The 27,188-nt window shown below is 52.8% G+C and overlaps 9 protein-coding genes across 9 annotated transcripts; 7 read left to right on the top strand and 2 right to left on the bottom strand.

Annotated features, from left to right (window-relative positions):
* Positions 1–1,069: 1,069 nt before the first annotated feature.
* Positions 1,070–3,044, top strand: A1O1_04523 (uncharacterized protein; the record flags this gene model as incomplete). Its single annotated transcript, XM_007725415.1, has 5 exons — positions 1,070–1,303; positions 1,377–2,146; positions 2,213–2,328; positions 2,388–2,645; positions 2,701–3,044. The coding sequence occupies 5 exons, from the start codon at positions 1,070–1,072 to the stop codon at positions 3,042–3,044; spliced, it is 1,722 nt and encodes a 573-aa protein (XP_007723605.1).
* A 293-nt stretch (positions 3,045–3,337) lies between these two features.
* A1O1_04522 (uncharacterized protein) lies at positions 3,338–4,408 on the bottom strand (the record flags this gene model as incomplete). The annotated part of the gene is made up of 2 exons (XM_007725414.1): positions 3,338–4,185; positions 4,270–4,408. The coding sequence occupies 2 exons, from the start codon at positions 4,406–4,408 to the stop codon at positions 3,338–3,340; spliced, it is 987 nt and encodes a 328-aa protein (XP_007723604.1).
* Positions 4,409–4,896: 488 nt separating this feature from the next.
* Positions 4,897–6,403, top strand: A1O1_04521 (uncharacterized protein; the record flags this gene model as incomplete). Its single annotated transcript, XM_007725413.1, has 4 exons — positions 4,897–5,127; positions 5,189–5,455; positions 5,505–6,103; positions 6,181–6,403. 4 exons carry the CDS (start codon positions 4,897–4,899, stop codon positions 6,401–6,403), a joined length of 1,320 nt encoding a protein of 439 aa, XP_007723603.1.
* Positions 6,404–8,217: 1,814 nt separating this feature from the next.
* Positions 8,218–10,185, top strand: A1O1_04520 (uncharacterized protein; the record flags this gene model as incomplete). Its single annotated transcript, XM_007725412.1, has 1 exon — positions 8,218–10,185. One exon carries the CDS (start codon positions 8,218–8,220, stop codon positions 10,183–10,185), a length of 1,968 nt encoding a protein of 655 aa, XP_007723602.1.
* A 1,290-nt stretch (positions 10,186–11,475) lies between these two features.
* Positions 11,476–12,510, top strand: A1O1_04519 (uncharacterized protein; the record flags this gene model as incomplete). Its single annotated transcript, XM_007725411.1, has 1 exon — positions 11,476–12,510. The coding sequence occupies one exon, from the start codon at positions 11,476–11,478 to the stop codon at positions 12,508–12,510; it is 1,035 nt and encodes a 344-aa protein (XP_007723601.1).
* Positions 12,511–12,976: 466 nt separating this feature from the next.
* A1O1_04518 (uncharacterized protein) lies at positions 12,977–13,465 on the bottom strand (the record flags this gene model as incomplete). Its single annotated transcript, XM_007725410.1, has 2 exons — positions 12,977–13,177; positions 13,331–13,465. The coding sequence occupies 2 exons, from the start codon at positions 13,463–13,465 to the stop codon at positions 12,977–12,979; spliced, it is 336 nt and encodes a 111-aa protein (XP_007723600.1).
* A 1,128-nt stretch (positions 13,466–14,593) lies between these two features.
* On the top strand, positions 14,594–22,464 carry A1O1_04517 (uncharacterized protein; the record flags this gene model as incomplete). Its single annotated transcript, XM_007725409.1, has 5 exons — positions 14,594–15,241; positions 15,306–21,321; positions 21,375–21,743; positions 21,805–21,890; positions 21,955–22,464. The coding sequence occupies 5 exons, from the start codon at positions 14,594–14,596 to the stop codon at positions 22,462–22,464; spliced, it is 7,629 nt and encodes a 2,542-aa protein (XP_007723599.1).
* A 366-nt stretch (positions 22,465–22,830) lies between these two features.
* A1O1_04516 (uncharacterized protein) lies at positions 22,831–24,159 on the top strand (the record flags this gene model as incomplete). The annotated part of the gene is made up of 1 exon (XM_007725408.1): positions 22,831–24,159. The coding sequence occupies one exon, from the start codon at positions 22,831–22,833 to the stop codon at positions 24,157–24,159; it is 1,329 nt and encodes a 442-aa protein (XP_007723598.1).
* A 1,427-nt stretch (positions 24,160–25,586) lies between these two features.
* A1O1_04515 (uncharacterized protein) lies at positions 25,587–26,588 on the top strand (the record flags this gene model as incomplete). Its single annotated transcript, XM_007725407.1, has 1 exon — positions 25,587–26,588. The coding sequence occupies one exon, from the start codon at positions 25,587–25,589 to the stop codon at positions 26,586–26,588; it is 1,002 nt and encodes a 333-aa protein (XP_007723597.1).
* Between the last annotated feature and the right edge of the window lie 600 nt (positions 26,589–27,188).

Below are 27,188 nucleotides of genomic sequence, written 5' to 3'. Positions count from 1 at the left end.
CCCGCCAAAGGCCCACAGTGGAAGACGATGATGAGCCGCCTGGGACGCCCCGAGCCGGGAGGAGTGAGTGTTGAGTGAGCTGCGTCAGTGGACCTGGCTGATTGTAACCGCGGCGTATTTGGCAGTAGAATGCTACCTGAAGTACCTGTTTGAATAGTACGTAAGCATTGCATCCATGGCGGCGGAATTAGAAAACATGGAAGCGGTAACTCTCGTGGAGGTTGCCAGTGATATCTGATTGGCCAAAAGGACTAGGCGAGGCTATCTCCCCTGACATGCACCAGGGTCTCTATCTACCTTAGCCAGGCATCTCTATCTACAACGGATGATGGCTTACCCCTTGCTTACCCCTTTGCAAATGAAATAGGATAACCCGTGCTGCACAACTAGATCAGCACCAGGCAGAGACAGTTGTCCCACCTGCTCCCCGGAAGATCAACCTCGTTCCTGCACGCCATCTGCAAGCAAGCGAGCTGGTGCAGGGTAGTCTGATAAGGCGAGATTGTGGCGCGTCAGCACCAGCAATACTGTGTAACGCAGTCAAGTCTTCACTGTCTGCCATGCAGCGAATCAACAATGTCCCAGACTCCCAGAATGGCCCGAGATACTAGTAGGGGAAAAAAAGGAGCCGAGTTGATAGGCGCTGAGGCGAAAATGCCCGGCGGCCCGCGGTGGCTTCCTTCTGCGCACTGCTTCGCGCCTTCTTTGTGATCAGCAAAAGCCGCCGGGGAAGTTGCGAAATTCGGCCATGGCAGATGCACTCCTCATCCTCATCCTCATCATTATCGCCGATTCCAGTACTCTGCTGTTGCCTGGCCGCAGTTCCACATGATGGAAATGCGGTAATGTACGTCCTGCGTTGTTGTGCCATCGCAGTAGGTGTTGTTTGTCGTGGTTGCGAGTCTTCACTCAATATGCACTGAACTGGAGTCGAACCTGTGCAACCGCAGTTTCATCTCAACTGATCTCAACTGACCATCAGCCAATTCATCTCACACCCATCACTCAACAGTCGATCTGATCCTAGTCCTCGCTCTTATCACCCTTCACTCTGCAGCTTTACGTCGCTATGGCTTCCTCCGAGCTCAAAGACGACGGCACCGAACTCAAGTCTTACCCGCCTGCCACCGCACAATCCTCAGCAGCATACCCTACCGCCGACAGGCCTACAACGCCTGGAGAAGCCCCCAAGCCAGCAACCGGTCCGCCCCCAGCCTTCCAGATCTCCTATCCCAATGGCCTCCTCCAGGCTGTCATCCTCGTTGCCCTGCTCTTGGCTCAGTTCCTTGTGGCTCTGGACATGGTACGTACATGTAGTTGTGCAGGCCCTTGGGCCCAGAGATACAGGGTTCATACTGACCATAGCCCTATCTCAGAGCATCATCGCCACGGCAATCCCTACCATCACTGTCAAATTCCACAGCGTCGATCAGGTCGGATGGTATGGCTCCGCCTTCTTCGGGTGTCTGGCTGCCTTCCAGGCCTTCTGGGGCAAGGCATACAAGTATTTCTCGCTCAAAACTGTGTTCTTGACCTGCACCGTCATCTTTGAGGTGGGAAGCATGATTGTTGCCCTGGCACAGAACAGTACCACCGTCATCGTCGGTCGAGCCATCCAAGGGTTAGGCGGCGCAGGCGTCACTGGCGGCTGTTATGTCATCTGCGCTTTCATCACACCCCCAACGCGCCTCCCAGCAATTATGGGCATCTTTGGCACAGTCTGGAGTTGCGCCTCTGTCCTCGGGCCTGTCCTTGGAGGTGTCTTCACCCAGGACGTGAGCTGGCGATGGTGCTTCTGGATCAACCTACCCATTGGCGCTGTGACCATGCTGGCTATTGCGATCTTTTTCAAAACCCCTGCTCATTCAAGACTTGCAAAAGCCAACCCGAAAGACATCCCTCTTGTCTTCGATTTTCCTGGAATCGCATTCTTCTTGTGCTCGCTGGTCTGCCTCTGCCTGGCTCTACAGGATGGCGAAGTCACAAGACCTTGGAATTCCAGCGTACCTATCGGCTTGCTGGTCGGGTTCGGACTGCTTCTGATCGTGTTTGCCCTGATTGAATGGCAGCAAGGTGATAGAGCCATGATCCCATGGTCTATTATGTCACGCAGAAGCATTGCTGTCTGTGCTATCTTCAGCTTTCTGTGAGTACATGAACAAGCCGGAATTGGATTGTACAAGCGAGGCTCTTGCTGACATTTCTTAATCAGCTCCAACGCAGCCGGTTTCGCCCGAGTCTACAATCTTCCCATCTATTTCCAAGCTGTGCAAGGTGTCTCTCCTTCGGCCAGCGGTGTCCGCACATTGCCATCCGTTTTGTCCATCTGTATGATCCTGGCTAGCGCCAGCACATTTATTTTCGGCCTGTCGCTGACCTTCTTTTAGCGATCTCGAGTCTTGTTTCTTCCATACTCCTCGGCCGGGTTGGCTACTACCAGCCTTTCCTTTTGATTGGTGGTGTTTTCATGACGGTCGGTGCCGGTCTGATCTACACGCTCGCAGTCCACTCTCCAGCTTCCCAATATATCGGTTATCAAATCGTTGCTGGAATTGGCATGGGTCTTACCATTCAAGTCCCTGCCATCGTCGCCCAAAGTATATCTGAACGTAAGGATTTGGCGGTTGCGGTCGCCATCAGCTTGTGTAAGTTCATATTCCTATAGCCTTGTGAGTCACCAGTTGCTGACGGGAAGTCCAGTCTACCAATTCGTAGGAGGAACAATCGGAGTTTCTGCAGCTCAGAGCATTATGACAAACCAGCTACTCTCTGATCTCCCTCGCCATAATCCAGCCATCTCGCCCGCCAGGGTGTTAGCTGCTGGTGCTTCGGGCCTCCGTCGAGCCTTTCCAAACACAAATGATTTGTCAGCGGTGGTCAACGCTTACCTTTATGGTCTCAAGAAGGCTTGGATTTGGAGCATCGCATTAGCAGGCCTTGCTTTTTTGGTTGCGTTCCTTGCTGAGTGGAAGTCTATCAAAGCCGAGGATGTCAATGCCCGCAAGGTGGCCAGGGCTCGGACTGAGGACCCTGCATCAGCGTAGCGCTGTGTTAGCTCCTTCCGCTCCCAATGCAGAAGAATAGATGGGCCAAAAGAATGTCGGACTCATACACCGTCCTTGTATCAGCCGCATTCCGATAAAAAATGTGGCAGTAGATCACAATAATTGACATGGGAGCAGAGCGGATCTGTACAAACTTCAAAGTGCCGGACAGGTACGAATATCCTGAGGTCGGGAGTGACGATGGTAGTTGGGAGAAGCCATTTGAGTATCACAAACAAAGTAATTACTGACATGGTTATTTCACCTATAAAATCCTCATGGAAGATTCGAGATTACCACGCCAGCCGCAGACCTTCTGCAACAGCCCAGTCAACTGCAGCCCAGAAAGCTCTAACATCTCTAGGGTTCCGAGGCACATCGTGCGCCCCTTCGTGCGCCAGGCTACGTACCAGAGTTGGTTCACACACCTTTTCCATCAGCCGGGACAATGAAACCAAGGCTGGCTCGTCTCTGCGACCAATCACATGGACTGTCGGGATGGGAACTTGGTGCAAAGGGAAGAGGAGACTTGGATGGATGATTCGGGGAATGCATGATATTGCTTCTTCAGTTTTTGGTGCGAGAGACTGGGTGAAGGCCTCCAAGCCAAGGTCAGTGTCTGGGGCAATGAATCCGCCGGAGAGCGATGTGTCGAGGACCAGACCCAAAGCATCGAAGAACAAGGCCCGCTCCTGGGGTTCGGACATTGACTTGTAGTCACGCATCTCTGTCTCATAAGGAAAGCCGTGCAAGATGGTTCGGTCATCTGTCGTCAACGTCGTAAGCAGATCCAAAGCGAACTCCTGGCGAGGAGAGAAGGCCACGATGGTGGAAAGGAAGATGGCAAACTTAAATGACGGCCTCGGCGGTGACGTGGAGTGCGAAGATACTGTCGATGAAGCAGCAGGTGAGGGAGAAGAGCACGAGGAATGGCCCTGGGAGAAGTCCAAGGACTTTGTCTCGGCATCTCGCAGTAGATACGACAAGGCCAGCGAGCCGCCCTGGCTGAAGCCCAAAATGCCATCAAATGGACCCTCAGTCTCGATGAAGTCATCTAGATGGTCAAGCGAGGATTGGATCTCGTCCGGTCCAAAGGCTTTGTTGAAGCATAGTGTCGGGCCGTCTACTGAGCCCCCGAGGCCTGTGGAAGAGAGATGACAAGGTCAATTGTGTATCTTCTTCCGATTGTTGATAAAGCCTTCACCACTAGAGGTCTTAGACATACCTTGCGCAGGTGGACACTCATACTCGCCATCGAGGAACACGAACTCGTAGCTCGGGTCGGCCTGGCTGATTACAGCGTGCATCTGACTCCTCATGATGGCACCAGAAGTGCCGTATCCATGGAGGCAGAGTATTCGCATCTTGATGGACAAGTCAACTGCGAATGCTGGTTCGATTGGTATAGTTCAGCCTCGCTGCTGGCTTCCCTTCAAGTAGTGAAAGGTGGTGTGTTCAGGGCAGTGGCAGTATGATTTGCAGACGCGCCTCAATGAAGGCCCTTGTTAAGGGTGAGTCTTTTCCGGACAGCCGACAACTCTCATCAGATGTGCAATCAGAAACACATTACGGCCCAAACCTGAGATGATTTCATCCTGGTGTAGCATGAAAAGGGCCGCCGAGAAAGCCACCGTCCACAGGTTAAGTACCTGTATATAATGCCCGATGAGCCAAAAGGCACCTCAGGGGAGATTACTTCTACCATTGCGGCACAGCAAGTCACATTGCATGCTCCGATACTTATCTAAAGGCCCTTATTTGATCCAGAACGACTGCAGGAAAGCCAAAAGGACCAGGAGGGAGTTATTCTGACACTGCATCTTGGACGAGCCTGAAGTTGACTCCCGCACAAATGGGCAAATCCACGTTTACTATCCTGGCGGAGAAGTTGCTGGAGGCCAGCAAGTTGCTTGACGCTCACAGCGAGTCCAGTGGTCTTCCCCCCGCCACCTTTGACAACGAGACTTTCATTGACCTACCGGATGAGATTGAGAAGCACCGCAAGGCAATGATAGATGTGGCCCAAGATATCAAGCGGCTCGCTCAGGGCCCACGAGATCTTCTCTTCGAAACCTGCAATACTGTAAGGAGAGCCTCAGTCTTGACTCTTGATCAGGACCTTTCGAATTGACAAGCTACCATAGTTCAATGATCTAGCGAATCTTCATTTCATCTACCATTTCCGTATTCCGCAATGTGTGCCTCTGCAGGGGGGCGTGTCGTACGAGGAACTGGCGGTCACGACAGGGCTCGATACGGTTCTGCTCCGGCGCATGATCCGCCACTCTATCATCAACAGAGTACTCGCCGAGTCAAGCCAGGGGCACGTCAAGCACTCAGCAGCGTCAAGGATCCTCCATGAGGAGACAGGCTCAATGGATGCCATAGGATTTTGGCTGGAGGAGCTGTTCGTATGCGACCCTTGCAAAATTAGAGGTCCATTCAAGCTAATGATTGAAGCCTGCGGCTCCCAAAATGGTCGAAGCTTTGAAGAAGTACTCGGGGTCCGGTGAGCCTAATGAGACCGCGTTCAACCTGGCTTTCAACACTAGTCGACCATTCTACCTGGAGCTGGAGACTTCACCGGAGCGAGCCCGCCGTTTTGGTAGCGCCATGCGCTGGATGTCCCAAGGCGGCCGGTTCTCTCACGATTACCTCGTCCGAGGGTATTACTGGGCTGCTTTTGACCACACGGAGGGCCTGATGGTTGACGTAGGAGGAGGCCATGGGGCCGTTTCTTTGGCATTGGCCCGGGCAACCGCGCAAATGAAGTTCATCGTCCAAGATCTACCGAACACAGTTGAGCAAGGCCGGACCCTCCTCCCCAGCGAGCTACAAGGCCGCCTTTCCTTCATGGAGCACGACTTCTTCGACTTGCAGCCCGTCAAAGGCGCTGACATCTACTTCATGAGATACATCCTGCACAACTGGTCGGACAAGTACGCCGCACGTATCCTGGAAAACATCGTGCCGGCGCTCAAGGATGGTGCCAGGATTGTTTGCTGCGAGTTTCTGCCTGGTGACGAGGCCACCACCAGGTGGACCGACAAGCAGCCACTGTAAGTTCCCCCACTGCAGCTCCAGCTCATTCAGAAGCCGAATATGGGGGAAAGGAACGCTGACTTTTGTGCAACAGCAACATGGACATGATCCAGGCGATTGGGTGGAACTCGATTGAGAGAACGGCATCGGACTGGAAGAGGTTGTTCTCCTCCGTGGACAGTCGTCTTGTGTTCAAAGGGGCCTGGACGCCAGAGGGCTGTTCCGTGTCGTTGATTGAAGCCCAGTTCCAGTCTCAGCATGTTGCAACTCATATGGGCGACCACGATCGTTCCCCAGTCGATCAATCGAACATTTGACTTCAGGATGGAATGATGGTTGCTTCACATCCAATCGAATCGAAGCATGGGTAGCTTGCCGAAGGATTGTGGAATGCTAAGCCCCTGGCCCTGGGTAAAGTGCCATTCAGTGTCACTGTCACCCTGAGATAGCAAAAGGCCATGTGGTTTGTACCTCTTTGCTTATCTTGCATCTGCGCCCTGGCCAGTCAGCCTGTTCCACCACGAACCACAATGCCCGGTTTTGGCCATACTCTTCACCAATGACAGAGTCCATCCTTGTAAGATTATCCGCAGTCTTCATGAGATATGGTGGGTAGTAATAAGCTGCACGGTATCCCGTCTGTACCACAGCATAAGCCGAAGCTTGCCTTTACAGCGGACCCGCTTTAGTGAGCAGGAAGCGGTGACCTGACAGAATTGCATGTTGACTGTGTGACAGTAGCGGATAAGAGACAGAGTCTATCATCATTGTGCCCCAACCAAGCACTTATCATTCTGGGAAACAAGCAAAGAAAGTTCGTGTCGGGTCGAAACGCACCTAGGCACGGCTTCTGGCACCCGTTGTCGCAGCCGGTGAAGGACAATCAAAATCTACCAATGGCTCACGCAGCACCATGGGGCTCATTAGGCCCCTTGCACCCGGTTGCCAAACGAAGCATCCTAAATAACCTGGCGTAGTCAATTAGGATCGAGCGTGAACATGACGAAAGCTGAGGGGCATGGTTGTACGTATTTCTTACCTGCGTCTTAAGGCGACCAACGATCAAATGGACGACCTATTCTGTGGCATGGACAATCTCAACGAAGCCAGACCATGTCTTCTACTTCGGCCGCGGGAGACTGTCCATGGTGTACCTGCGGAATTCGACTATAAGACAATACGAGGTTAATCAGTATCGTCGGAGGCCCAGTGATGATGGGCACCAGCATTATCATCATCGCCGTCATCTTTCATGTTGTTCGTCGACTATGAAAGCTTCATCCAGTCTACGACTGTATAAGCACCCTAAGCCTTTGGGCCTTATCAGACATCTTCGTTGGGCGACATGGTTATGCCCCATGCTCATGCCTACGCCTGTGTGTGGATAACCACCCAAGGGGCATGTTACGAGCGGCGGTACACCGATACCGATCACTATGCGAGGGTTGACACTGATGTTATCCTGTGGCCGACATGAGATGCTATCCAGACATACCACGGAGCCGATGGCGTCCTGGGATAGGCGAATCAGCCTTAGGAGGAAGATCGATCTTTGCTAGGCTGGGCTGTGAAGTGCAGAACCGGTCAGCAGTAGCAGTACTCTGGTAGTCTGACATGTGCCAGGTCCGTCCGTGTCCATGTACCGAAGGATTCGTGGCTGGCCCCCAAGTGTTCACATGAAACCTTACGCATGTCGATGGGCCGGGCCCTGCCCGTTCAGTCAAAGAGGTGGTGTAAGCAACGTCAAGCTCAGGCTAAGCATAATGCCCAGAACGTCCCCTGCAAACCGTGACCCTGCCAGGATCGGTCGGGTCGAAGTTTCTCTGCGCCGTTATTGGAACTACCGACAGGAGAAAAGACACGGGTTCTCAGCCTTGAGCCCTTCCTAGTTGACTGGAAAGATACCCTCCTAATCAGTATCATATGGTACTGCCTGGGCAGGAATGGTGGGTGAAACAGCGCGAGCCTCGTCCATGGCACAATGCCAGACTTGAGATATCGCACTTCGTGTGATGCATGCCTCAATTGCAAAGTCAAATGCAGTCAAACAAAGCCGTCTTGCGAGCGCTGTGCCCAGCATGGGCAGCAGTGTGTGTATAGCCAGTGTCGAAGGATCGGGCGGCCACCGAAGATGGGACAGCCGGCTACCTCTCAGCTGCAACAGATGCGGAATGGCGTCGTCTTGAGGCAGAAAGGCAGTACTCGGCAGAATGATCAGGAGCAGGACCAACCACAGATCCAGCCGCGCGCAGAGAGTGACGAGTTGCCGCTCCTGCAGCGCCATGACCCAGTCCAACATGGTGACGGTATGATGGACGTCCAGACTGATGAAGGAAATTCTTCTACGGTGGTCGCAACTCTAGGCAACTTCACAAGCGATGTGAATACGGCCAACAGTCTGAGTGACCTCGATATCAGTGAGCACGACCACAGCAACTGGCCAGCCGGATTGGTATGGCCACAAGGACTCTCCATGCCCGGAGGAGACATACTTGCGCCGTTCGAACCTATGCCAGACTTCGATCCTTTCGACCATACCAATATGATGGTGCCAGAGCTCCCAGAGCTGAGCAATATCTTTGACCCTGAATTGATTGCTCTGCCCCTCACGTCCGGCCCGAACAATGACTTTTCATACCTTGCCATGAGCCCTGTCGCCAACCTTGACGGCGATGGATATGGTGAAAAGAAGGCCGGCGAGCTCGCGGAGAGGACAGAGGTGGGATACTCTGCGAAAGTGAATCCTGAGGTGCAGCCTGCAAGATTTCCGGCCTCCAGTACTTTGCCAAAGGGAGCCGTAGCCCCATCGATACCAAGGCAAACAGCTCGGGCTTCTGCATCCGCATCTGCACATTCGCGTTCTTCAACAGGTGAACGTGCTGTAAGTTTGCGGAAACCCAGCATGCACCGTCAATCAGGGCCACCTGTTGCCCCGCGGACCGCAGGCTTCTTGAGATCAGAAAGTGTCCTCTCGGCCAGTCGCGAAGCTTACAGTGGACGGCCAGGCGGGAACTTGAAAAGATGGCGCAGTGAAAACCCCGAGCCCCAGAGGAGAGGTCTCAAACGAGCACATGGGGACCATTTCGGCAGCCGCAGTGGGAAGCTATCATCTCTTCTTCTTTCATCGACAAGCATTAGTGCCAACAGCGGCGACAGCTCCCGGACGTCGCCGTCCCAATGTATCGGGCAATGCTACGCCAGCTTGATTGAACAACTCAGTGAACTCACGACTTATTGGTCCTCACAGGAGACCATACCACTCGACAAGTTGCTCGCACTGGACCGTGACATCCAACAGCAGCGCGAGAAAGTCCTCCAGTGTCCTTCCTGTATGCGCGGCGACAGGAACTGCTCGCAAGCCCAGACGAAAACGCTGATGTTTGTCATTATGGTGATAGAAAACTTGCTAGGCCTGTTCGAGAAGGAATGCAGCCTTCATCAATCCGCCACGTCAACGTCTGGCGGGACAAGCGCAAGCGAAGAATTCGATGATTCATTGGAAGACATAGAAGAGACGACCGATCACCGCGATGAAGACGAGGGATTCGACGAAGACGACGAGGACACGGCCAACTCCTCGATGTCATCATCGCTGCTGTATACTGTGCTCCGTCAGCGACGGCAAAATGTGAAAAGACCTGGAAGCCGGCGGCGCCGTGGCCATCTGAGCCAGCTCAGTGAGCCGGTCGATTTCGGCCAGACCACCAGAAACGACGGTAACAGACTTCATCGTCAAGCGAGGAGCAGGAGCAGCAGCAACGGGTCCAGCACGAAGTTGTTGTCAACGTCAAGGTGCTCGACTATACCACCATTGTCTTCTCTTCCTCAGACAGATGAGCCGCTCTTGGTCGGGGTCTACGAAGTCGACGACGGCGTCAGGACCTCTTTCTCACGTTATCTGTTGCAGCTGCATTTCCAGAGGCAGTTGGACGCCATCCAAGAATTGGACCGCATTCTTCTAGAGACACAAGAGCAAAAGGGCGGCAATGGCTCCGGTGCTGCTGCGTCGGACGTCAGCCACCGCATTGCATGTGAGACGTTGGCCGATGTTCACAGACGGGTTGAGTATTTCCTGGGTTTCATTGCATTCGTGGGATAGATCAAGGCCCGGATGGTTCAGGTCAAGATTACGATAGAGCTTCCCATAGACGGTCAAAGTTGTCGGAACAACAGCCCGAGATGATTAGATGAGAAGGATAAAGGACATTCCTTATATACAGGTACGTCTCAGTCAATGAAAGGGGGAAAAGGGGTTGCGGAGAGGCTCCATAACCGCAAGGCAACCAATCTGGGCAGCTCAAACTGGTCCAGCAAGGCTCGGGCCGTGGCTTGGCTCAAGGCTTGCGATACTTTTACTTTGGACGTCGACCGAGGCTGATCCTGATCAGTCGTGCTGGAAGTCATCAAGATTTGGCTATTGATTGTCAGGCTTTGGGCCCCGTTAGTCTTCGCTTTCGTGGTCTATCGCGATGGGAGCGACCTGAATCTAGGCACGAACAAGACCCGACAACAGTGCCGAGTAATCATATATCTAGCCTAGCAACTCCCACATCTGTACCAGAGTGGAGTTTATGCTATCTTTGGATGACGCAGCTTCGAGATCCCATGCTATGACTTACGATGTTTCAGGTGTCTCTCTTCCATTTTGATGACTTCAGGTAGTCTGTCTCCAAGTCCGAAGAGGGCCTCAGGATGCACGAAATTCACATCGACAACAGGCTCAAACAACTCGTTATCGAAGGATTCGTTGCCCCTCCTGTCAGCATTGTGCTGCGACCATCCGACCCATCAAGGACAGGCTGGGACTGGCGATCGAAGTTTGATAGTCTCAAACCTCTTTACTGACTGGATTTTCTGCAGATTGACTCAATGGCTTTTCTAGTTGTGTGGGATGTTGCCAACCTGAACGCCATGGCATCAAATCCAGAGCATTGAGGAGTCCGCCCACAATAAGCCAGATGTCATGAACCTTGACCTGGATAGATTGAATTTCCAATGGTTCAAGTGCCCCCGCCGGTCGTTCACTTGCTTCTTTCCGGTGGATACCGCTGTCAGGTCGGCGACATTTTGATTATGCCCCGGGCAGACCTTAGCAAGCAATACTGGCCGGGGAATGGTTCTGGTTTCCACCTGAGTCCGCGAAAGGACCGATTGAGTATGCTGCACAAGGACTGGAGCTACGATGGCTGCATCGGTAGGCTTGTTCGGTAGGCTTTTGGATCTGCAGCATGTCGACCTCGTCGTCGCTAGAACGCTGACATCCGGAAACACCTGGGCTTGATGCAATTTGATGAACCATCTGGTTACCGCTATCAGCATTCTCTGGTGTCAGAGTATTCCTCCAGCCAATATCTAGTCTCAGAATATTCCTTCAGCCATTACTGCAATCATGGGGAGCTTGGCTAAGCCAGACACCAAGTCTACACATCTCGTCCCCATCATCGACATATCACCGTTTCTCGGCGACCCAAAGTCTGCAGAGGCTGGGGCAGTGATCGAAGCCGTCCGGCAAGCCTGCACAACGAGCGGGTTCTTCGCCATCACCGGCCATGGACTGTCTGAATCCTTGCAGCAAAACCTGCTGGCAGCATCACAGAGATTCTTCTCCTTGGACTTGGCGGAGAAGAAGAAACTAGACGCCGCACAAACTGTCGGCCGGCGAGGCTACGATGTGCTCGCCACTCAATCATACCATGCCAACGTCCGGCCCGATCTCAAAGAGGGCTTCTACATCGGTCACGACCTGCCGGCAGAAGACCCTCAGGTACAGGCAGGACGGTTCTTCATGGGCCCGAACGTATGGCCGGACGGGTCGGTGCTTCCTGCCGATCAGTTCAGGGCGCCCGTCGAAGCGTACTTCAACGCAGTACACGCGCTGAGCTTGAAGGTTCTGAAGCTGGTGGCGTGCACGCTGCCTCATGGTGCCGGAGTCTTTGACGAGTTCACCGCCGGCGACCACACAGTGACCGTATTGCGGCTTTTGCACTACCCGCCAGCACTGCCAGGGGTCGCAAGCCGAAGCCAACAACGGCCGCAGCAGCAACAGTTAGGTGCGGGAGCACACACTGACTTTGGCGCGATCACGTTGCTGCTCCAGGACGATCATGCAGGACTGGAGGTACTGGACCCGAAAACTGATGCATTCGTGCCGGTGGATCCAATCCCAAGTGCGCTCGTGTTCAATGTGGGCGACATGCTCTCTGTCTGGACGGACGGACAGTACAAGAGCAGTGTGCATCGAGTGATCAACAAGGCACCGACCGATCGCTATTCGGCAGCCTTTTTCTACGATGGCGCTCTAAATTGTCCGTTGACACCGCTGCATCAGGGTGGAAAGGTTGACGAGGGCCAGGATGTGCTGACGGTGGAAAAGCATCTGTTGAGACGGATCACGGAGAGTTATGGGCAGACTGGCAAGAAGTGAGAAGTAGTGAAAGAGTTGTCGACTACATTTCGGCTTCTGATACTCCGATATTTGCAATGCAATGAGATTCTATCCGCCTTGTCTATAGTATTTCAGATCGATCTCCTGATTTGAGTTCAGGGCATATGGCAGCAGGACTTCAGCAGGCAAGAGATGTCGGGCGCCTTGGAGCTATGAGAATCTCCAGACAGCGCTCATTCCAGTCGTAAGAGCTGCCGATAACACCAGGCACTAATCATGAAAGAAATTAAGGTTGTAGCTGTTATTGCACAGATTCCGCGACGGGAAAGCCTTGCGCGAGACCGCCCTGCAGACATTCTAGGAGACAACTTTCCCGTCAACGATATGATCCTCTATCCAACCAACCGAGATACTAGTGTCGTCGATCTGGTCAGCGTCCTGTTTGACTCCTACTACACATCTTCTGTCTTTTTTTCAAAGGTTGTAACAGCGAAGGTCCGCAAACTTACAATACTCTGTCCGGATCGGTGAAGCGATCGTGGTCCGGCATGATCTTCTCCACATAGAAAGGGTCGTTTCGGAAGCTCACGAAATTGTCAATCTCTGGAAACCGGATTTGAGTGACCATGTCATAGGCGTTGTTGTTAGCAAACTGAGAATCTTGGATCTGAGGCACCAACGAGCGCGTATGTGTCGTGTTATGGGTCTGTACATTTTCGATTCGTCAGCTCAAGGTTGGCTTCTGCTCAAGATTGAGGCAGATTCGTCACGAACGCCTTCGCCGGGCAGAATACTATTGTGCAATAGAAGTCAAAGCAGAGGGAAACAGGAACAAGCAAGACAATCTGGACCACAGTACCATTGAGTAGCGAGTGATACCGTGTTTGACCAACAGGTCCCGGATCAAGGGGGCGTGAATCTCGCTCATGTAGTGGTGAAATTCATCTTCCCCCATGCCCGCCTTGCGGAAGGCACAGATCGTTAGGACCAGCATCTGGGTGGTTGAAGGAACAGAGGTAGTCGTGGGTTGATGAGAGATGATGCGCCGTGTCCACTAGACAACAAAGCGCAGGCCGTTAAGGTATGATTGGCAGCGCCTGGGAGAGATAGGGATGAATGTCCTCAGAAGCGAAAGGCGGCGCCGACACTGAAAAAGAAAACACTGTGCCCGAATATCAAATGCCTGGTTCGACTCCTCTGTTCTCTCGGATGGCCTTGTGCGAATCAACCAGCCTTCCTGATCTTCCAGGTAGATTCTTTGCGGTAACAGTACGTTTCTTTTGCGCCGGAGAGATGTCACCGGCATGGGAAAGCCATTTGACCCGGTGCCTTTGGGAGGGTTCGGTTCTATCGATGCCAACCTTCAAAGAGGTTCAGCCTCCGCCAGCTTCCATATTGTGATACCTTCGTGCTCCCGGCTGCCCAGGGGTTAATCTCGCTGCTCACGTTCTGAGGAAGATGTACCAAATGTCCCATGTCTGGAAGTTGCCGATCACAACCGCCGAGCAAGAGTGACTCCTGCTCCTTCCTGGATCTGAACTCGGTCCGTTAGCAACTCAAGTCGGGTTATCGACAAAAGCAGCCGCAGCAGCTCAGCAAGAGCGAGGCTATATGTCACATTCAACCAATGGGGATGATGACAACCCTACCTTGACCACAGCCTCACAGGACAACGCTCAAAGTCCACGGGTCCACATCTAGAGCCAGAAGTATCTCCAGAATAGCCGGGGATTTTGTATCCAATTATCCAGTCAAAACTTCCATTGGAATGCAAGCAGAAGATGTCCTGCAACAAGGAAACCAGCTTGCGAGAAACCCAATCACGCGGTTCCCAGTTCAAAAGATGACCCGGCAAGTAAGCCTCAAAGATACATGGTCAAAACCACCGGCAATATGATGAGAACAAGCTACAGAAGATTGGTGCAGCTTACAGGCCCTGTTGGGTACGATTGGTTAAAGCTGATACTGTAGGCACTGTTTCACATCCATTCTGATCAGTCCTGGTCACGCAGTCAACTTCCCCATTCTGTGTATCGTAATGGTTCAACCCTGATACATATCACGTACTCACCACGCGACTGGTATTGAAGTCCTATCTTAGACCAAGTCCAAGCCAGTTACCATGGCTGACGAAGCGAAGGAAGGCTTCCCAGCCTTGCCTTCACTCATCGCATTTGGTTCATTGAACATCTTGCCGGCCGAACATCAACTGCAGGAGTTGCGAACAGTTCTGCAACATCAGATATGGTTGAAGCCAGTCAGCGAGGCCATCTACGACCTGCCAGTGCTCTGGAGGGCGTTGGCGGCCAAGGAGACACGTTTAGACACAGTCGTCGGAAAATCTTGCGCGGACCAATTAGCAGAATGGCTAAGCGGCGGCGTTGTCATCCAAGAGTCTTTCAGAAAGCAAAACGCAATGACCATGACCATCACAGTCATTTCCCAGGTAGTGCAATACTTCACCTACCTTCAGCAATCCGATAGGCCTATCGACCACTCCTCAGTCTTGAAGAGCGTTACTGCTGGCGGAGGGATTCAAGGCTTTTGCGCCGGCTTGCTCACTGCTCTGGCAGTGGCCAGTGGGCAGACCGAGGGCGGAGTGGGGAAGTTTGCGGCGGTGTCGATTCGTCTGGCCTTCTGCATAGGTACCTACGTCGACCTTGATCAAGGTTTGACCGGTGAAAGCTCGAAGTATTCCACATTAGCGGTAAGATGCAAGGCTCCAGCAACTGTGGAAAGTATCGAGCGGCTGTTGAACATCCATCCTAACGTGAGTGAGCCATTATCTCCTTCCATATGTCTGCTGTTCTGATACTCACTGAATGACTGTTCAGACTTACATAGCTGTCGACCGAGATGTGAGAGATGTCACCATCACAGCCCCTACTTTGGAGACAGAATCCCTGCTTTCAAAGTTAACCGGACATGGGCTCTCTGTGCTTGATACTGGCCTCAGTGGGCGCTACCATTCAATCACAAACAAAGACGTACCGGCAAATATTCTCGATGTGATCCAGAGGTACCTCACGGAAGGTTTTGGCAGCCGAGATCTCGTCAGATCCAACACTGATGGTCAAGTTCTCTGCGACGATAATGTCGTCCTCACCATTTTGAAGTCGATTCTTGTAGACCGGGCGAAATGGCATTCCACCATCTCGATAGCTGCGGATTCTCTGAGGTCGTTACACGGGAAGGCATTCATACTCGCAATCGGCGCCGATGCCATTCCACCATCGATTGCACGGGCCTTTCCCGTGACCAAGATCAGCCTGAGTTTGACACACAACAGCCTAGCTAGAGACAGCGACATATCTGCAGAACACCCAGTCAACATACCAGATCAGGATGCCTATCCCGAAAATGCCATCGCTGTCATTGGAATGTCCTGCAAGTTCCCAGGGGCTGATTCGATCGATGAGTTTTGGGCTATGCTCACAGAAGGAAAGTCTATGCTAGCACAAATCCCATCACAGAGATTCAAAGCTAAAGGTCTCCCCAGGGCCGGTGATAACCTTCGGTTCTGGGGCAACTTCATCAGCGACATCGAAGCATTTGACCACAAGTTTTTCAAAAAGTCTGCACGAGAAGCAGCATCGATGGATCCTCAGCAACGTCTCCTGCTTCAACTCGCATATGAGGCTTTAGAGTCTTCCGGGTATTTTGCGGACAGTTCGAGACCTCGCGATATTGGCTGTTACGTGGGTGCCTGTTCAACAGATTATGACAACAATGTAGCATCCCATCCCCCGACTGCATACGCCACCACTGGCACCCTCCGGGCATTTCTGAGTGGGCGAATTTCCCATTACTTCGGGTGGTCTGGTCCGTCTCTGGTCTTTGATACGGCATGCTCATCCTCTGCAGTGGCGATTCACACTGCATGCAAAGCCTTGCAGTCGGGCGAGTGCTCGCAGGCCCTAGCTGGCGGCGTCACTTTGATGACGAGTCCGTACCTTTATGAGAATCTGTCCGCTGCTCATTTTCTTAGCCCCAGCGGAGCCACGAAGCCTTTCGACGCAAAAGCAGACGGATATTGTCGAGGGGAGGGTGTCGGTTTGGTCGTCCTCAAGAAGCTTTCTGATGCTCTGACTGACGGCGACGACATTCTGGGTGTCATTGCCGGCTCAGCCATCAACCAAAACAAAAACTGTGTATCCATCACAGTGCCACATTCAGACTCTCAATCCGAACTGTACAATCGTGTGGCAAAGCAGGCCGGAGTGGCCCCTCAAAATGTCACTTTCGTGGAGGCCCATGGAACCGGCACCCCAGTCGGCGATCCCATCGAGATGGAAAGCATAAGGCAAGTATTTGGGCGCAACAGAAGAAGTTCTCCATTATTCGTCTCCTCGGTGAAGGGGAATATAGGCCACCTTGAGGGAGCATCTGGCGTTGCCGGGCTCATCAAAGCCATCCTGCAAATACAGTACCGAACGGCATGCCTCCAGGCATCATTCCAGAGCCTGAGTCCGAAGATACCGGCGCTAGAGCCTGACAATCTGTGTATCCCAACATCAAACCGGACTTTGCCAATAGACCGATTGACCGCCTGTATCAACAATTATGGCGCAGCTGGCAGCAACGCTGCAATGATACTTCTGGAGGGACCTCGCAAGGAAAACCCAGTCCATGATGTTGTTGATTCCAGCATCGGTTCGATACTTCGAAGGTACCCTGTTCAGATCACAGCTTCTTCCGTTGCCAGTCTACTCGCGTACTGCCGCGAACTAAACAAGTTCTGTGAGGAGAAGCTGTTGCCATCGAGCGAGGCACAACTTCTTGCGGACCTGGCATTTCGCCTGGCAAGGCGCCAGAACCAGGAGCTGGGATATATGCTCAATTTGACAGCGTCCACTATCGGCGACCTGCAAAGCCAGCTCCAGAGACAGTCAGAAGGTTTTAATACCATTATGCAGCGTCCGAAGGCGAAAGCCACGGTTCTTTGCTTTGGGGGGCAGGTCAGCGACTGCATCGCTTTGAGCAAACGGATCTGGGAACAATCCGCGTTGCTGCGCTCTCACCTCAATGCTTGTGACAACGCGCTCAGATCCATGGGTTACCCAGGTTTGTATCCGGGCATTTTCCAGCTCGAGGCATTGACCGATGTTGTTGCACTGCATTCGGCGATCTTTGCCCTACAATACGCGAGTGCCCAGGCTTGGATTGACTCCGGTCTGAAGGTCGATGCTCTTGTTGGCCATAGCATCGGTCAGATCACTGCTCTTTGCGTGTCAGGACAGCTGTCCCTCCGAGATGGCCTGACGTTGATCGCGGGGAGAGCCACGCTGATGCGGAATTACTGGGGTACCGAGTCCGGAACAATGATCGCCGTCGAAGCTGATGAGCAGACCATCGAAGAGCTCACACGCACTCTCACGTCAATTGACCCTCTGTGCAAATTCGAAATCGCATGTTATAATGGACCAACATCTCATGTCATCGTCAGTGACAGGGCATCAGCCGATCGCCTTGAGGTTGAGCTTGCCCTGCGAAAGCTGAGACACAAGAGACTGAAGGTGCCGTACGGCTTCCATTCCCGGTTCACGGACCCTTTGATCCCGCATCTCGAGGAGCTGGCTTCAAAGCTCAAATTTCAAGATGCCAAAATCCATTTGGAGACGTGTTCAAAGGATGCCAGCTGGGTAAAGGCTACACCACAAGCAGTTGCTCAGCACACTCGCGATCCGGTGTTCTTCGGTCAAGCTGTTCAGAGATTGCGCACCCGCCTGGGCCCTTGTACGTGGATTGAGGCAGGTTCGGATTCAAGCATAGTGGCAATGGTACGGAGAGCCATCGGGCATACACCAGATCTGCCGGACAGTTTCTTTCCGGTGCAGTTGAACAAAACAGATTCCCTGGAGCAGTTGGTCGACACAACACTGGGGCTATCGAACTGTGGCCAGCAGGTTCAGTTTTGGAACTTCCATAGAAGTCAGGCGTCGGACTATGGATTCTTGCGCTTACCGTCCTACCAGTTTGAGAAATCCAGACACTGGTTGGAGTTGATCACCACTCCCCTGAAAGATGAAGATAGCAAAATCGGGACGGGCGTTGTCGCTCCGATACAGCCAACAGTAGAGCCTGCCGTCCTTTTGCGACTGGTGCGGTCGGATTCTCAGGGTCACAGATTCAGCATCAATCCCACAAGTGATGAGTACCAGGCAATGGTCAAAGGGCATGTCGTACTAGGCACCCCTCAATGTCCTCCTGTCATGTACCTGGAAATGGTGACCAGGGCTCTGCATGTGATTGGAAAGCCCACTCCACACAGCTTGCTTTCCTTGACTGACTTCAACAATGGAACGCCTTTGGGCATCGAGACGACTCGCGATATTGACCTCCATGTTGAAGCTCATCTTGACGGCAGTTGGAGCTTCAAGCTCACCAGCAAGTTGGCCTCGGCAAGTCAATCTGGCCAAACAGACCCAGAATTTCATGCCTCGGGTTCACTTTCGCTAGAAGACAACGTCAAAAGCGTCCAGGACGAGTTTGCACGATATGAGAGACTGATCGGGCACAAGAAGATCAGCACTATCTGGGGCGACGACGGAAGCGAACGCATACAAGGCACCATGGTGTATAAGGTCTTCGCTGAGCTTGTGCAGTACGCCGGATGCTATCGCGGACTCAGAGGCATGGCAGCCAAGGCTGGAATGGTTGCTGGTAGGGTTTCTATGCCGTGTCAAGTCTCCGGGCCCACGAACAAATCCAGTGTCCATGCCCATATCTTGGACAGCTTCTTCCAGATCCCTATGTTGCACTCAAACTATGTGATGGACTGTGTCAAAAGCGAGATCTTCCGGCTTGAGAAGGTTGGTCGTCTTCAATGGGGCCTTGGGTTCGTGTCTCATGACAATGGACCTCCTCCAGAATCGACCTGGGACGTGCTCGCCTTCAGCTCGACTGAGGGTGAGGATGTGGTATACGACATGTACATCTTCAATGCCGCCACTGGGACTCTGGTGATGCTGGTTCTAGGCGTCGTGCTCATCAAGGGTCCGTCCAGCTCGGTTGCCAATGTTCTTTCGCGAGATTCCAGAACTTCCACCGATGTGTTCAGTATGGGACAAACAGCTGAGAACTCTGACAGAAAAGCAGAATTCACTCATAGGACAACGAGAGCTAAAGTCAGTCCATCGGATGGCGACAGCTCCAGCACGACGTCCACCAGCCCTGGAGGATCATCAAAAGCATCTCCAGCCACCAGTGTGATGACAACACCATCGACGACGCCATCGGCGGCTCGTATCATGGAGCAATTGTCCAGGTTGGTTGCAGAACATCTCGAGATTGAGGGGCAGGTCTCGATGGACACCAACCTCGTGGATCACGGGCTCGACTCTTTGCTCTCCATCGAACTAGGAAGCGATATTATGAAGCTTTTCTCAGTTGAACTGGACATGGAAAAGATCCATTACGACTTCACATTCGGGGACCTCCTCAAAATGGTTTTGAATGATGGCGAGACCCCGGAAGATTTTTCAGGTAAGGCGGGAGCACCTTCAGTCGCAGAGCCGAAACAGCAGACTCTCGCGTCATCCACAATATCAAGTGCTCGAGTAGCGCAGGACGAGGACGGACTACTCAAAGACGCGCACCAGATCTTCGAGGGCATTCGCTTCGATTTCGACAAATACGCTGGCGAAACCGGCTTCAAGGACTTTTGGACAAAGGTGTATCCTATGCAAGCGAATTTGGTCGTATGCTATGTCGTGGAAGCGTTCCGTAAGTTGGGCTGCAACTTGACCAGTCTGAAGACTGGCCAAAGATTGCCAACGATCAAGATTTTGCCAAAGCACAGTCATTTGCTGGAGCAGTTGCATAACATATTGGTCGATGAAGGCCTGATCGAGCATCGCAGCGACTCGACATATGCAAGAACAGCGAGACCATTAGACCCGAGGCCAGCTGCGGAGCTATTCAAGGAAATGCTGCTGCTGCATCCGGCCCATGCTTCAGAGACGAAGCTTCTCAATGTGACAGGTTCCTGTCTCGCGGAGTGCATGACGGGTCAAGTCGATCCACTCCCACTCCTCTTCGCCAATAGATCCCACCGGGAAATAGTGGCTGATGTTTACGACCAAGCACCGATGTGCCAGGCATCAACCCGCCTCCTGGCAGACTTCTTGGGGAAAATATTCGCGAATCAGCACGGCGTCTTCCGCATCCTTGAGGTCGGTGCTGGCACTGGTGGGACTGCCAGATATCTCGTCGACTTTTTGGCGGCTAAGGGCATCGACTTTGAGTATACCTTCACCGATATCTCGCCTTCACTGGTTGCCGCAGCAAGGAAGAAGTTTGCCGGAAAGAAGCAAATGAGATTTTTTGTTCTGGACTGTGACCGTCCCGCCACAGCCGAACTTCACGACCAATTTCACGTGGTAATCGCCACCAACTGTATCCATGCGACGCCGAATGCTGGGACCGCCGCGGCAAACATTGCGCCGATGCTTCGCGATACGGGTATTTTCTGCCTTGTCGAATTCACTAGAGGGTTGTATTGGTTCGATCTTGTGTATGGCCTCTTGGAGGGCTGGTGGCTTTTCAGCGATGGCCGCCGCCATGCTCTGGGAGATCAATGGTTCTGGAATAAAAGTTTCAAAGCTGGTGGTTACAAGCATGTGTCCTGGACAGATGGCATCACCAACGAAGCCCAGACCATGCGCCTCATCGCCGCCTTCAAGCACCAGGCCCCAGACAGTATCCCCAGGCCATTGGCAGGCAACCTAACGAAAAGAGCGGGAATACCGACAGAGACCTTCACCTGGAAGCACGTGGGGAAGCTTTCACTTCAGGCCGACGTGTATTATCCGAAGACTGCCGACGAACCAGGAAAGAAGAGACCCATAGGTCAGTACAATCCATGATGGCCTTTACACGTGAACCAACTGACGCTGGAAAAGCCCTCATGATCCACGGTGGGGGACATTTCCTTTATGGCCGCAGAGACATTCCCATGAAGCATGTCCGGGTACTCATTCAGCGAGGATTCCTCCCTGTCAGCGTCGACTACCGGCTGTGCCCGGAAACAACTCTGCTACAGGGCCCGGTGGCAGACTGTTGTGAAGCACTGTGCTGGGCTCGACGAACCTTGCCATTTCTGGAGCTGGGCGGGCCTGCCGTCACCATCGACCCTGGCAAGTTGATTGCTCTGGGCTGGTCCAGTGGTGGGCATCTGGCCATGACACTGGGTTACACCGCAGCGAGTCGGGGAGTCAAGCCTCCCGAAGTGATTCTGCCATTCTATTCTCCCACAGATTTGGAGTCGGACCGTGAGTATTGACAGAGGAGAGTAGAGGAGAGTGTCCTTCACATGCTGACTTGACCGGACAGATTGGGACAAGCCCATCTACCCAAAGGCGGCTGAAGAGGAGCCAACCGATGTGTGGGATTTTCTTGATGGCGTGTGTGACGAGCCGGTAAGTGGCCTTGGCTGAGTCCATTGCAAGCGTGAGAAAAGTGATGTTGATCCGGTCATGGCAGATCCTCGACTATACGCCCGTCACCAGCAAGAAAACCGCGTCCCTGTCTCTCACGCTGCAAGACGATCGAGCCAGGATCATCCTGCACCTGAACTGGAAGGCACAGACGCTGCCAGTCATGTTCCACGGCTTGCCGAGCAAGAACAAGGTGGTCGAGGGCAACACGACAGACTGGAAGGCTCTACCCAAGCCAGCTGTTGAGCAACTCAGAGCCGCCAGCCCTTACTGGCAGATCCTCCAAGGCGCCTATTGCACACCCACATTTATGGTGCATGGCAACCACGACGACTGGGTGCCCTGGCAAATGAGCCAGCGCACAATCGAGGCTTTAAAGTCTAAAGGGGTTGAGGCTGACATTGAGATTGCCGACCGATGCGGTCACGCTTTTGACTTATTCACGGTAGAGGATCCCTTGGGAACCGGTTGGGCAGCTGTTGAACACGCGTATGATTTCGCTTGTCGCGTGCTGAGTCCTGGAGAGGGCACGGCGAATGGAACAGTGGCCACATAGATCTAGTAGAATATAGATGATCGACCTGAGTTCATGTTTGGTCAGGTGCATTTCGTAGACTTATTTGAGGTGTTGAATAGAATGATGTTGGGGAATCGCGTCACTTACCTACCTACTGACGGGGAGAAAGACTGTGTGCTTGCACCATCAGAAATGGCATAGCGCGTATCCGTCTAGCCGCACGGGCCGAGCCGAAGCCATTGTAAAAGCGGCAGCACTGCGAGTTCCAAAAGGGCACCAGGGTCCTTTCATTATTTTACTCTGTACGCAGCTTCATGTGGCGTCCAAGTGCAATCACCTACAGTCAAGCGAATACCTGGTAGCGACCAACTACAGACTTCATCGACTAATCGTTTCGGACTAACCATGAAGTCCATTCCGCGCACGTTCGAGGCAACCCGGGGTCTCGAATTCGTTCAGAGGCTGCCCGCTCGTGCGTCTAGGAACGGCTTCCACAGCCTGCATCGAAGTCGGCCGCAAGGCAGCAATCGACCATCCCATAAGCCTTGGATTTCGACGAGGACGGCAAAGACATATGCACGGCCACCCAACCGATTCGAGCAGATGGTCATCGATGCACGGTTACAGCATCCCATACTGTTCCCTACGTTACTGATCGGTGCGCTGGGCTCAGTCTCGCTGTTCACTGTGATGGCGTATAACGAATACATGAGGGGGAAAACATCTGCATATCCACCGGCGGTCGAAGAACAGTTGAGACAGGCGCTACACTATTGCCACGTGAAGCCGGATCCCGAGGCCTCAGCGCAATACTTTATGGAAGCGATCAAGAAGGCGGACGAAGTCGGGATGGACCCTTTCGGTAAAGAAGCAATGGGAATCCGGATACGCTTTGCACAAATGTTGGAGGAATTCGGTCATGTGAAGGCTGCCATCGAGATACTCGACGGCATCACCAAAGATTTACAGCAGAAGCTGGCCGAGGTAGACGAGCAGTTGTCCCTCAAATCCGACAAGCCATCTGATGGTGACGTTGCCAAAGCTGAACAGCGGAAAGCTTTGGTTAAGGGCATCATACAAAATAAGGTCAAGGTATCATCATTGTACGAAAGCGATTATATCCAAGACCGAACAATGGCAAAGCAGACTCTGTCTGATGCAGTGGCATTGGTCGTGAAAGAGACGAAGGATCCACAGCTCAAGGGCTTTACAGATGACAACGGCGCAGGTCTGACGACTGGTGAAATCGCTGCTATGCTGTCTCAGATGGGCGATCTGTACGCCACTACGGGCGAGGAAGCGAATGCAGTGCAGGTCTACATGCTCACCTTGCAACCACTGAGGGCTTCATGCGACGGCAGCAGGTCGTGCAAGGAGGTCCAGGTGCTGAGTAATATCGCCTCCACCATGGGCGTTGCGCTGAAAAATCCTGGCGCCAAGGTCAACGGGAAACCAGCCACCAAAGAAGCGTTGGCTGCGGGAAGGCGAGCCGCTTTGAAATGGGCTGACCAGGCTGTTGCCACTGCTGAAGTTGTTAAGCCTGAAGACCGTGACGAGATATGTGATTTGGCGCTTCTGTCGGCGCAAATGACACGTGCAGACCTGCTGTTAGCGAATGGTGAGAAGAGCAAGTCCCGTGAGGTGTTCCAGAGTTTGTTGCCGACACTGAAAGAGAGGAACATCGTCCCTCTGGTCAAGGTCGCAGAGCAAGGATTGAAAGCCGCCGGTGGTTGATACCTAGGTTTGCTCGATCCGCCACCCGGGCATGGGAAGAGTAGGAGGGCTCCGGACAAGACCATGCAGTTCAGTCTCTCCTCCCGCATGCTGACGCTCAACTGTCTCTGAATCCGGACAGTCCCTCCTCATTGCCATCGCAGATTTGTGGATATCATGCCAAAAGCCAACTTGTGCAAACATTTAGCCAATTTCAGCCCACATTAGGCGTTGCCTTGACAATGCATCATGCAAGCCTGGAAAGATTCGACAAATCCAGAAACACCATGGCTCAGCTGAGACCTTTGATGTGCCCCAGACATATTGAGGAGTAAGCGCTCAAAAGAATAGGGACAAGCTCTCAAGTACGAACAAAAGCTTTGAGCTCTTGACTCGGAGTAGGAGATGGAGGGAGGTGTCTGCAGCCTGGCCTGTTGGTATCCTCTGATGGGGGCATTATGCGAGGAATGGTACATTGTCATCTTTTGACAAGGAATTAGCCTCATCTCTCTCGACCTTTACCGGACTGTCAAACGGATGAATACTGTTGGAGCATCCCCTGAGGCTTGACAGTGCTCACGGCCAGCCCACGAACCCGAGTTCTGGCTCTCTCGAGCATCTCTAGCCCGCACTAGTCAAATTCTCAACTCCAACTATCGCCAAAGGGTTCCATTCTTGAAAGCGGGCTGCTACATGGAGGTAGCTCGGACCTTGCCATAGTGACCTCGGATTGTGTTCGCATGGGGAAGAGGGCCCGGCTGGACTCTCCCAAAACGGCATAGACGACATAGTCTTCTCTGCCATACCATTGGTTGGTAATTGACCTCAGGTCTCCACCGGAAATGTTCTTCTCAATGCTGCGCCCGAAAAGCGCCCAAAGCGTCCAGGTCGTCCAGAGCGTCGCTTCTTCAAACTCTCTTCTCCTCGCTCGTCTCAGATGCTTTGTTACATTGTTGAGTGTCACCCCCGGATCTGCGAATCTGCTCAGCCTTATGACGATAATGTCTTGCATGGAGACCTCAGCATGGTATGCCAATCATGATAGACACTCATACTTTGAGCCTCATCCCACGTTACAGCGGCGTGCGAGCCTTGGTATCATCAGCCAGATTCTTTGCACAATATGGTCATGACCAGACAATGCTACGTCCTGAATACCACGATTTTCATCCTATGTATAGATATACTCTATTTATGGCATGTTCAAATGATGTATAAGTAGGTAGGCTGTCTGTTATTGATGCAGTTCTGTCCATCATCAGCAACAGCAACAGCAACAGCAACAGTAGCAGCAACAGCAACAGCAAACGCAATCTCCAATTGTCTCCTTTTCTATTCTTTTGCCCTTTACGGCAATCACATATCTAAACTCTGGGTTTCCATTCCATCACTAACCCAAGACCTTCCCATCGTCTCCCGGCGGTACTTGGTCAAGCTGCCGTTCAATCATGTATTCTTCAACCTCATTTTTCCTTGCAGCTCTGGTCACAGGTGCCCTCGCCCTTCCTGTGACCAACACGACCACCACAACATCCAACTACTGTGGCTACGGTACAAACGCCGATGGCTCTTGTGTCCTTCCAACCACCTCGGCCAGCTCTGTTTCTTCCACGACCACTTCGACCTTTTTCTGTGGATTCGGGACGGCCCTGGATGGCAAATGCAATCCTTCTCCGTCTACGACGACTTCAGCCAGTACCCCAACCACCGCATCCTACTATTGTGGATTCGGCACTGCTCTCGATGGGAAATGCAACTCTCCTACCATCAGCACATCGGCCTCCGCTTCGGTCTCTAATTGGTGTGGCTTCGGCACCGCCCTCGATGGCAAATGCAATCCCCCACCATCCACCACCGGCACGAACACCTCAGTCTCGCACTACTGCGGATTTGGCACTGCGCTTGACGGGAAATGCAATCCTCCATCAACGACGCCCACAGTGACGACCAGCTCGACTCTCGTGTCTCACTACTGTGGCTTTGGAACCGCTCTGGACGGAAAGTGCAATCCTTCATCAACATCCACGACTCTGTATACTACCACCACCGTCCCAGTGTCTCATTACTGCGGGTTTGGCACAGCTCTGGATGGCAAATGTAACCCTGCCCCGACCACGTCCACCAACACGGCTTCCATTGTGACGAGCGCTCCAGTTTCTCATTATTGCGGATTCGGCACAGCTCTGGATGGCAAATGCAACCCATCCCCGCCTCAAACTGCCACCACCACAGGCTGCCCTCCTCCGGCCACTGACACTGTAATTGTCACTGCGACCCCAACTTGGACTCATGGCTTCTACTACCGGCCTGATGAGTGTGCCAATTGCCAGACCATCACCTACACCGACAAGTGGGGATGGGCGGTTACTATGGCCGTCCCAACGAACCCGTGGGCAACCACCAACACTGCGACCCCTTCTGCAACGGCCAATCCGACACACCAGTGGTAATTGATCCGGAGCTCGACATTAACTGGAGTGGTTGCAGTACATTTGAACAATAGAGCTTCATTCATTGGTTTGCATAGCACATCATGGTGTTTCATCACTCTCGCAGCATAGCGGGGCGCCCTGTCCATGTGTTTGACATAAAAGTTACATCATTGGTTATGTCCATCTTCTATAGACACAATACAACTACTTCCGCGATTCTGGTTTGCGAAAGTGGATGATCTTGTCACCCATCATATACCATAACAGGCGATTGCCACCATCGGATCTCCGAACCGACCGTGGCACTTGATGACCTTGGACCGGCTGACCAGACAGCTAGACGTCATATCATAGGCCATTTTGAAGGAACAACTAGGGAGGCCCCTGTGGTTTGAATACACCAACGGCTTGGGCGGTCTCAAAGTGTGGCGGGAGATCGAGGAGTCGAACTTGTTCAGACTGCCGATATAGTTTTGGGCAGCACCATTGCACAGTGAAATGAGGCAGTACAACACAATACTGCTGTGGTATTGATGCAATTCCTGAACCCAGGTTATGTATGATACAGATGTACATATCCCTCAGCCTGCTCTTACGTTCCCTTGTATTGGTCGGTCC

The sequence above is a fragment of the Capronia coronata genome (genome assembly GCF_000585585.1).
Source record: "Capronia coronata CBS 617.96 chromosome Unknown acBCG-supercont1.3, whole genome shotgun sequence".
NCBI lineage: Eukaryota > Fungi > Ascomycota > Eurotiomycetes > Chaetothyriales > Herpotrichiellaceae > Capronia > Capronia coronata.
This window is presented reverse-complemented; position numbering and strand designations above follow the sequence as displayed.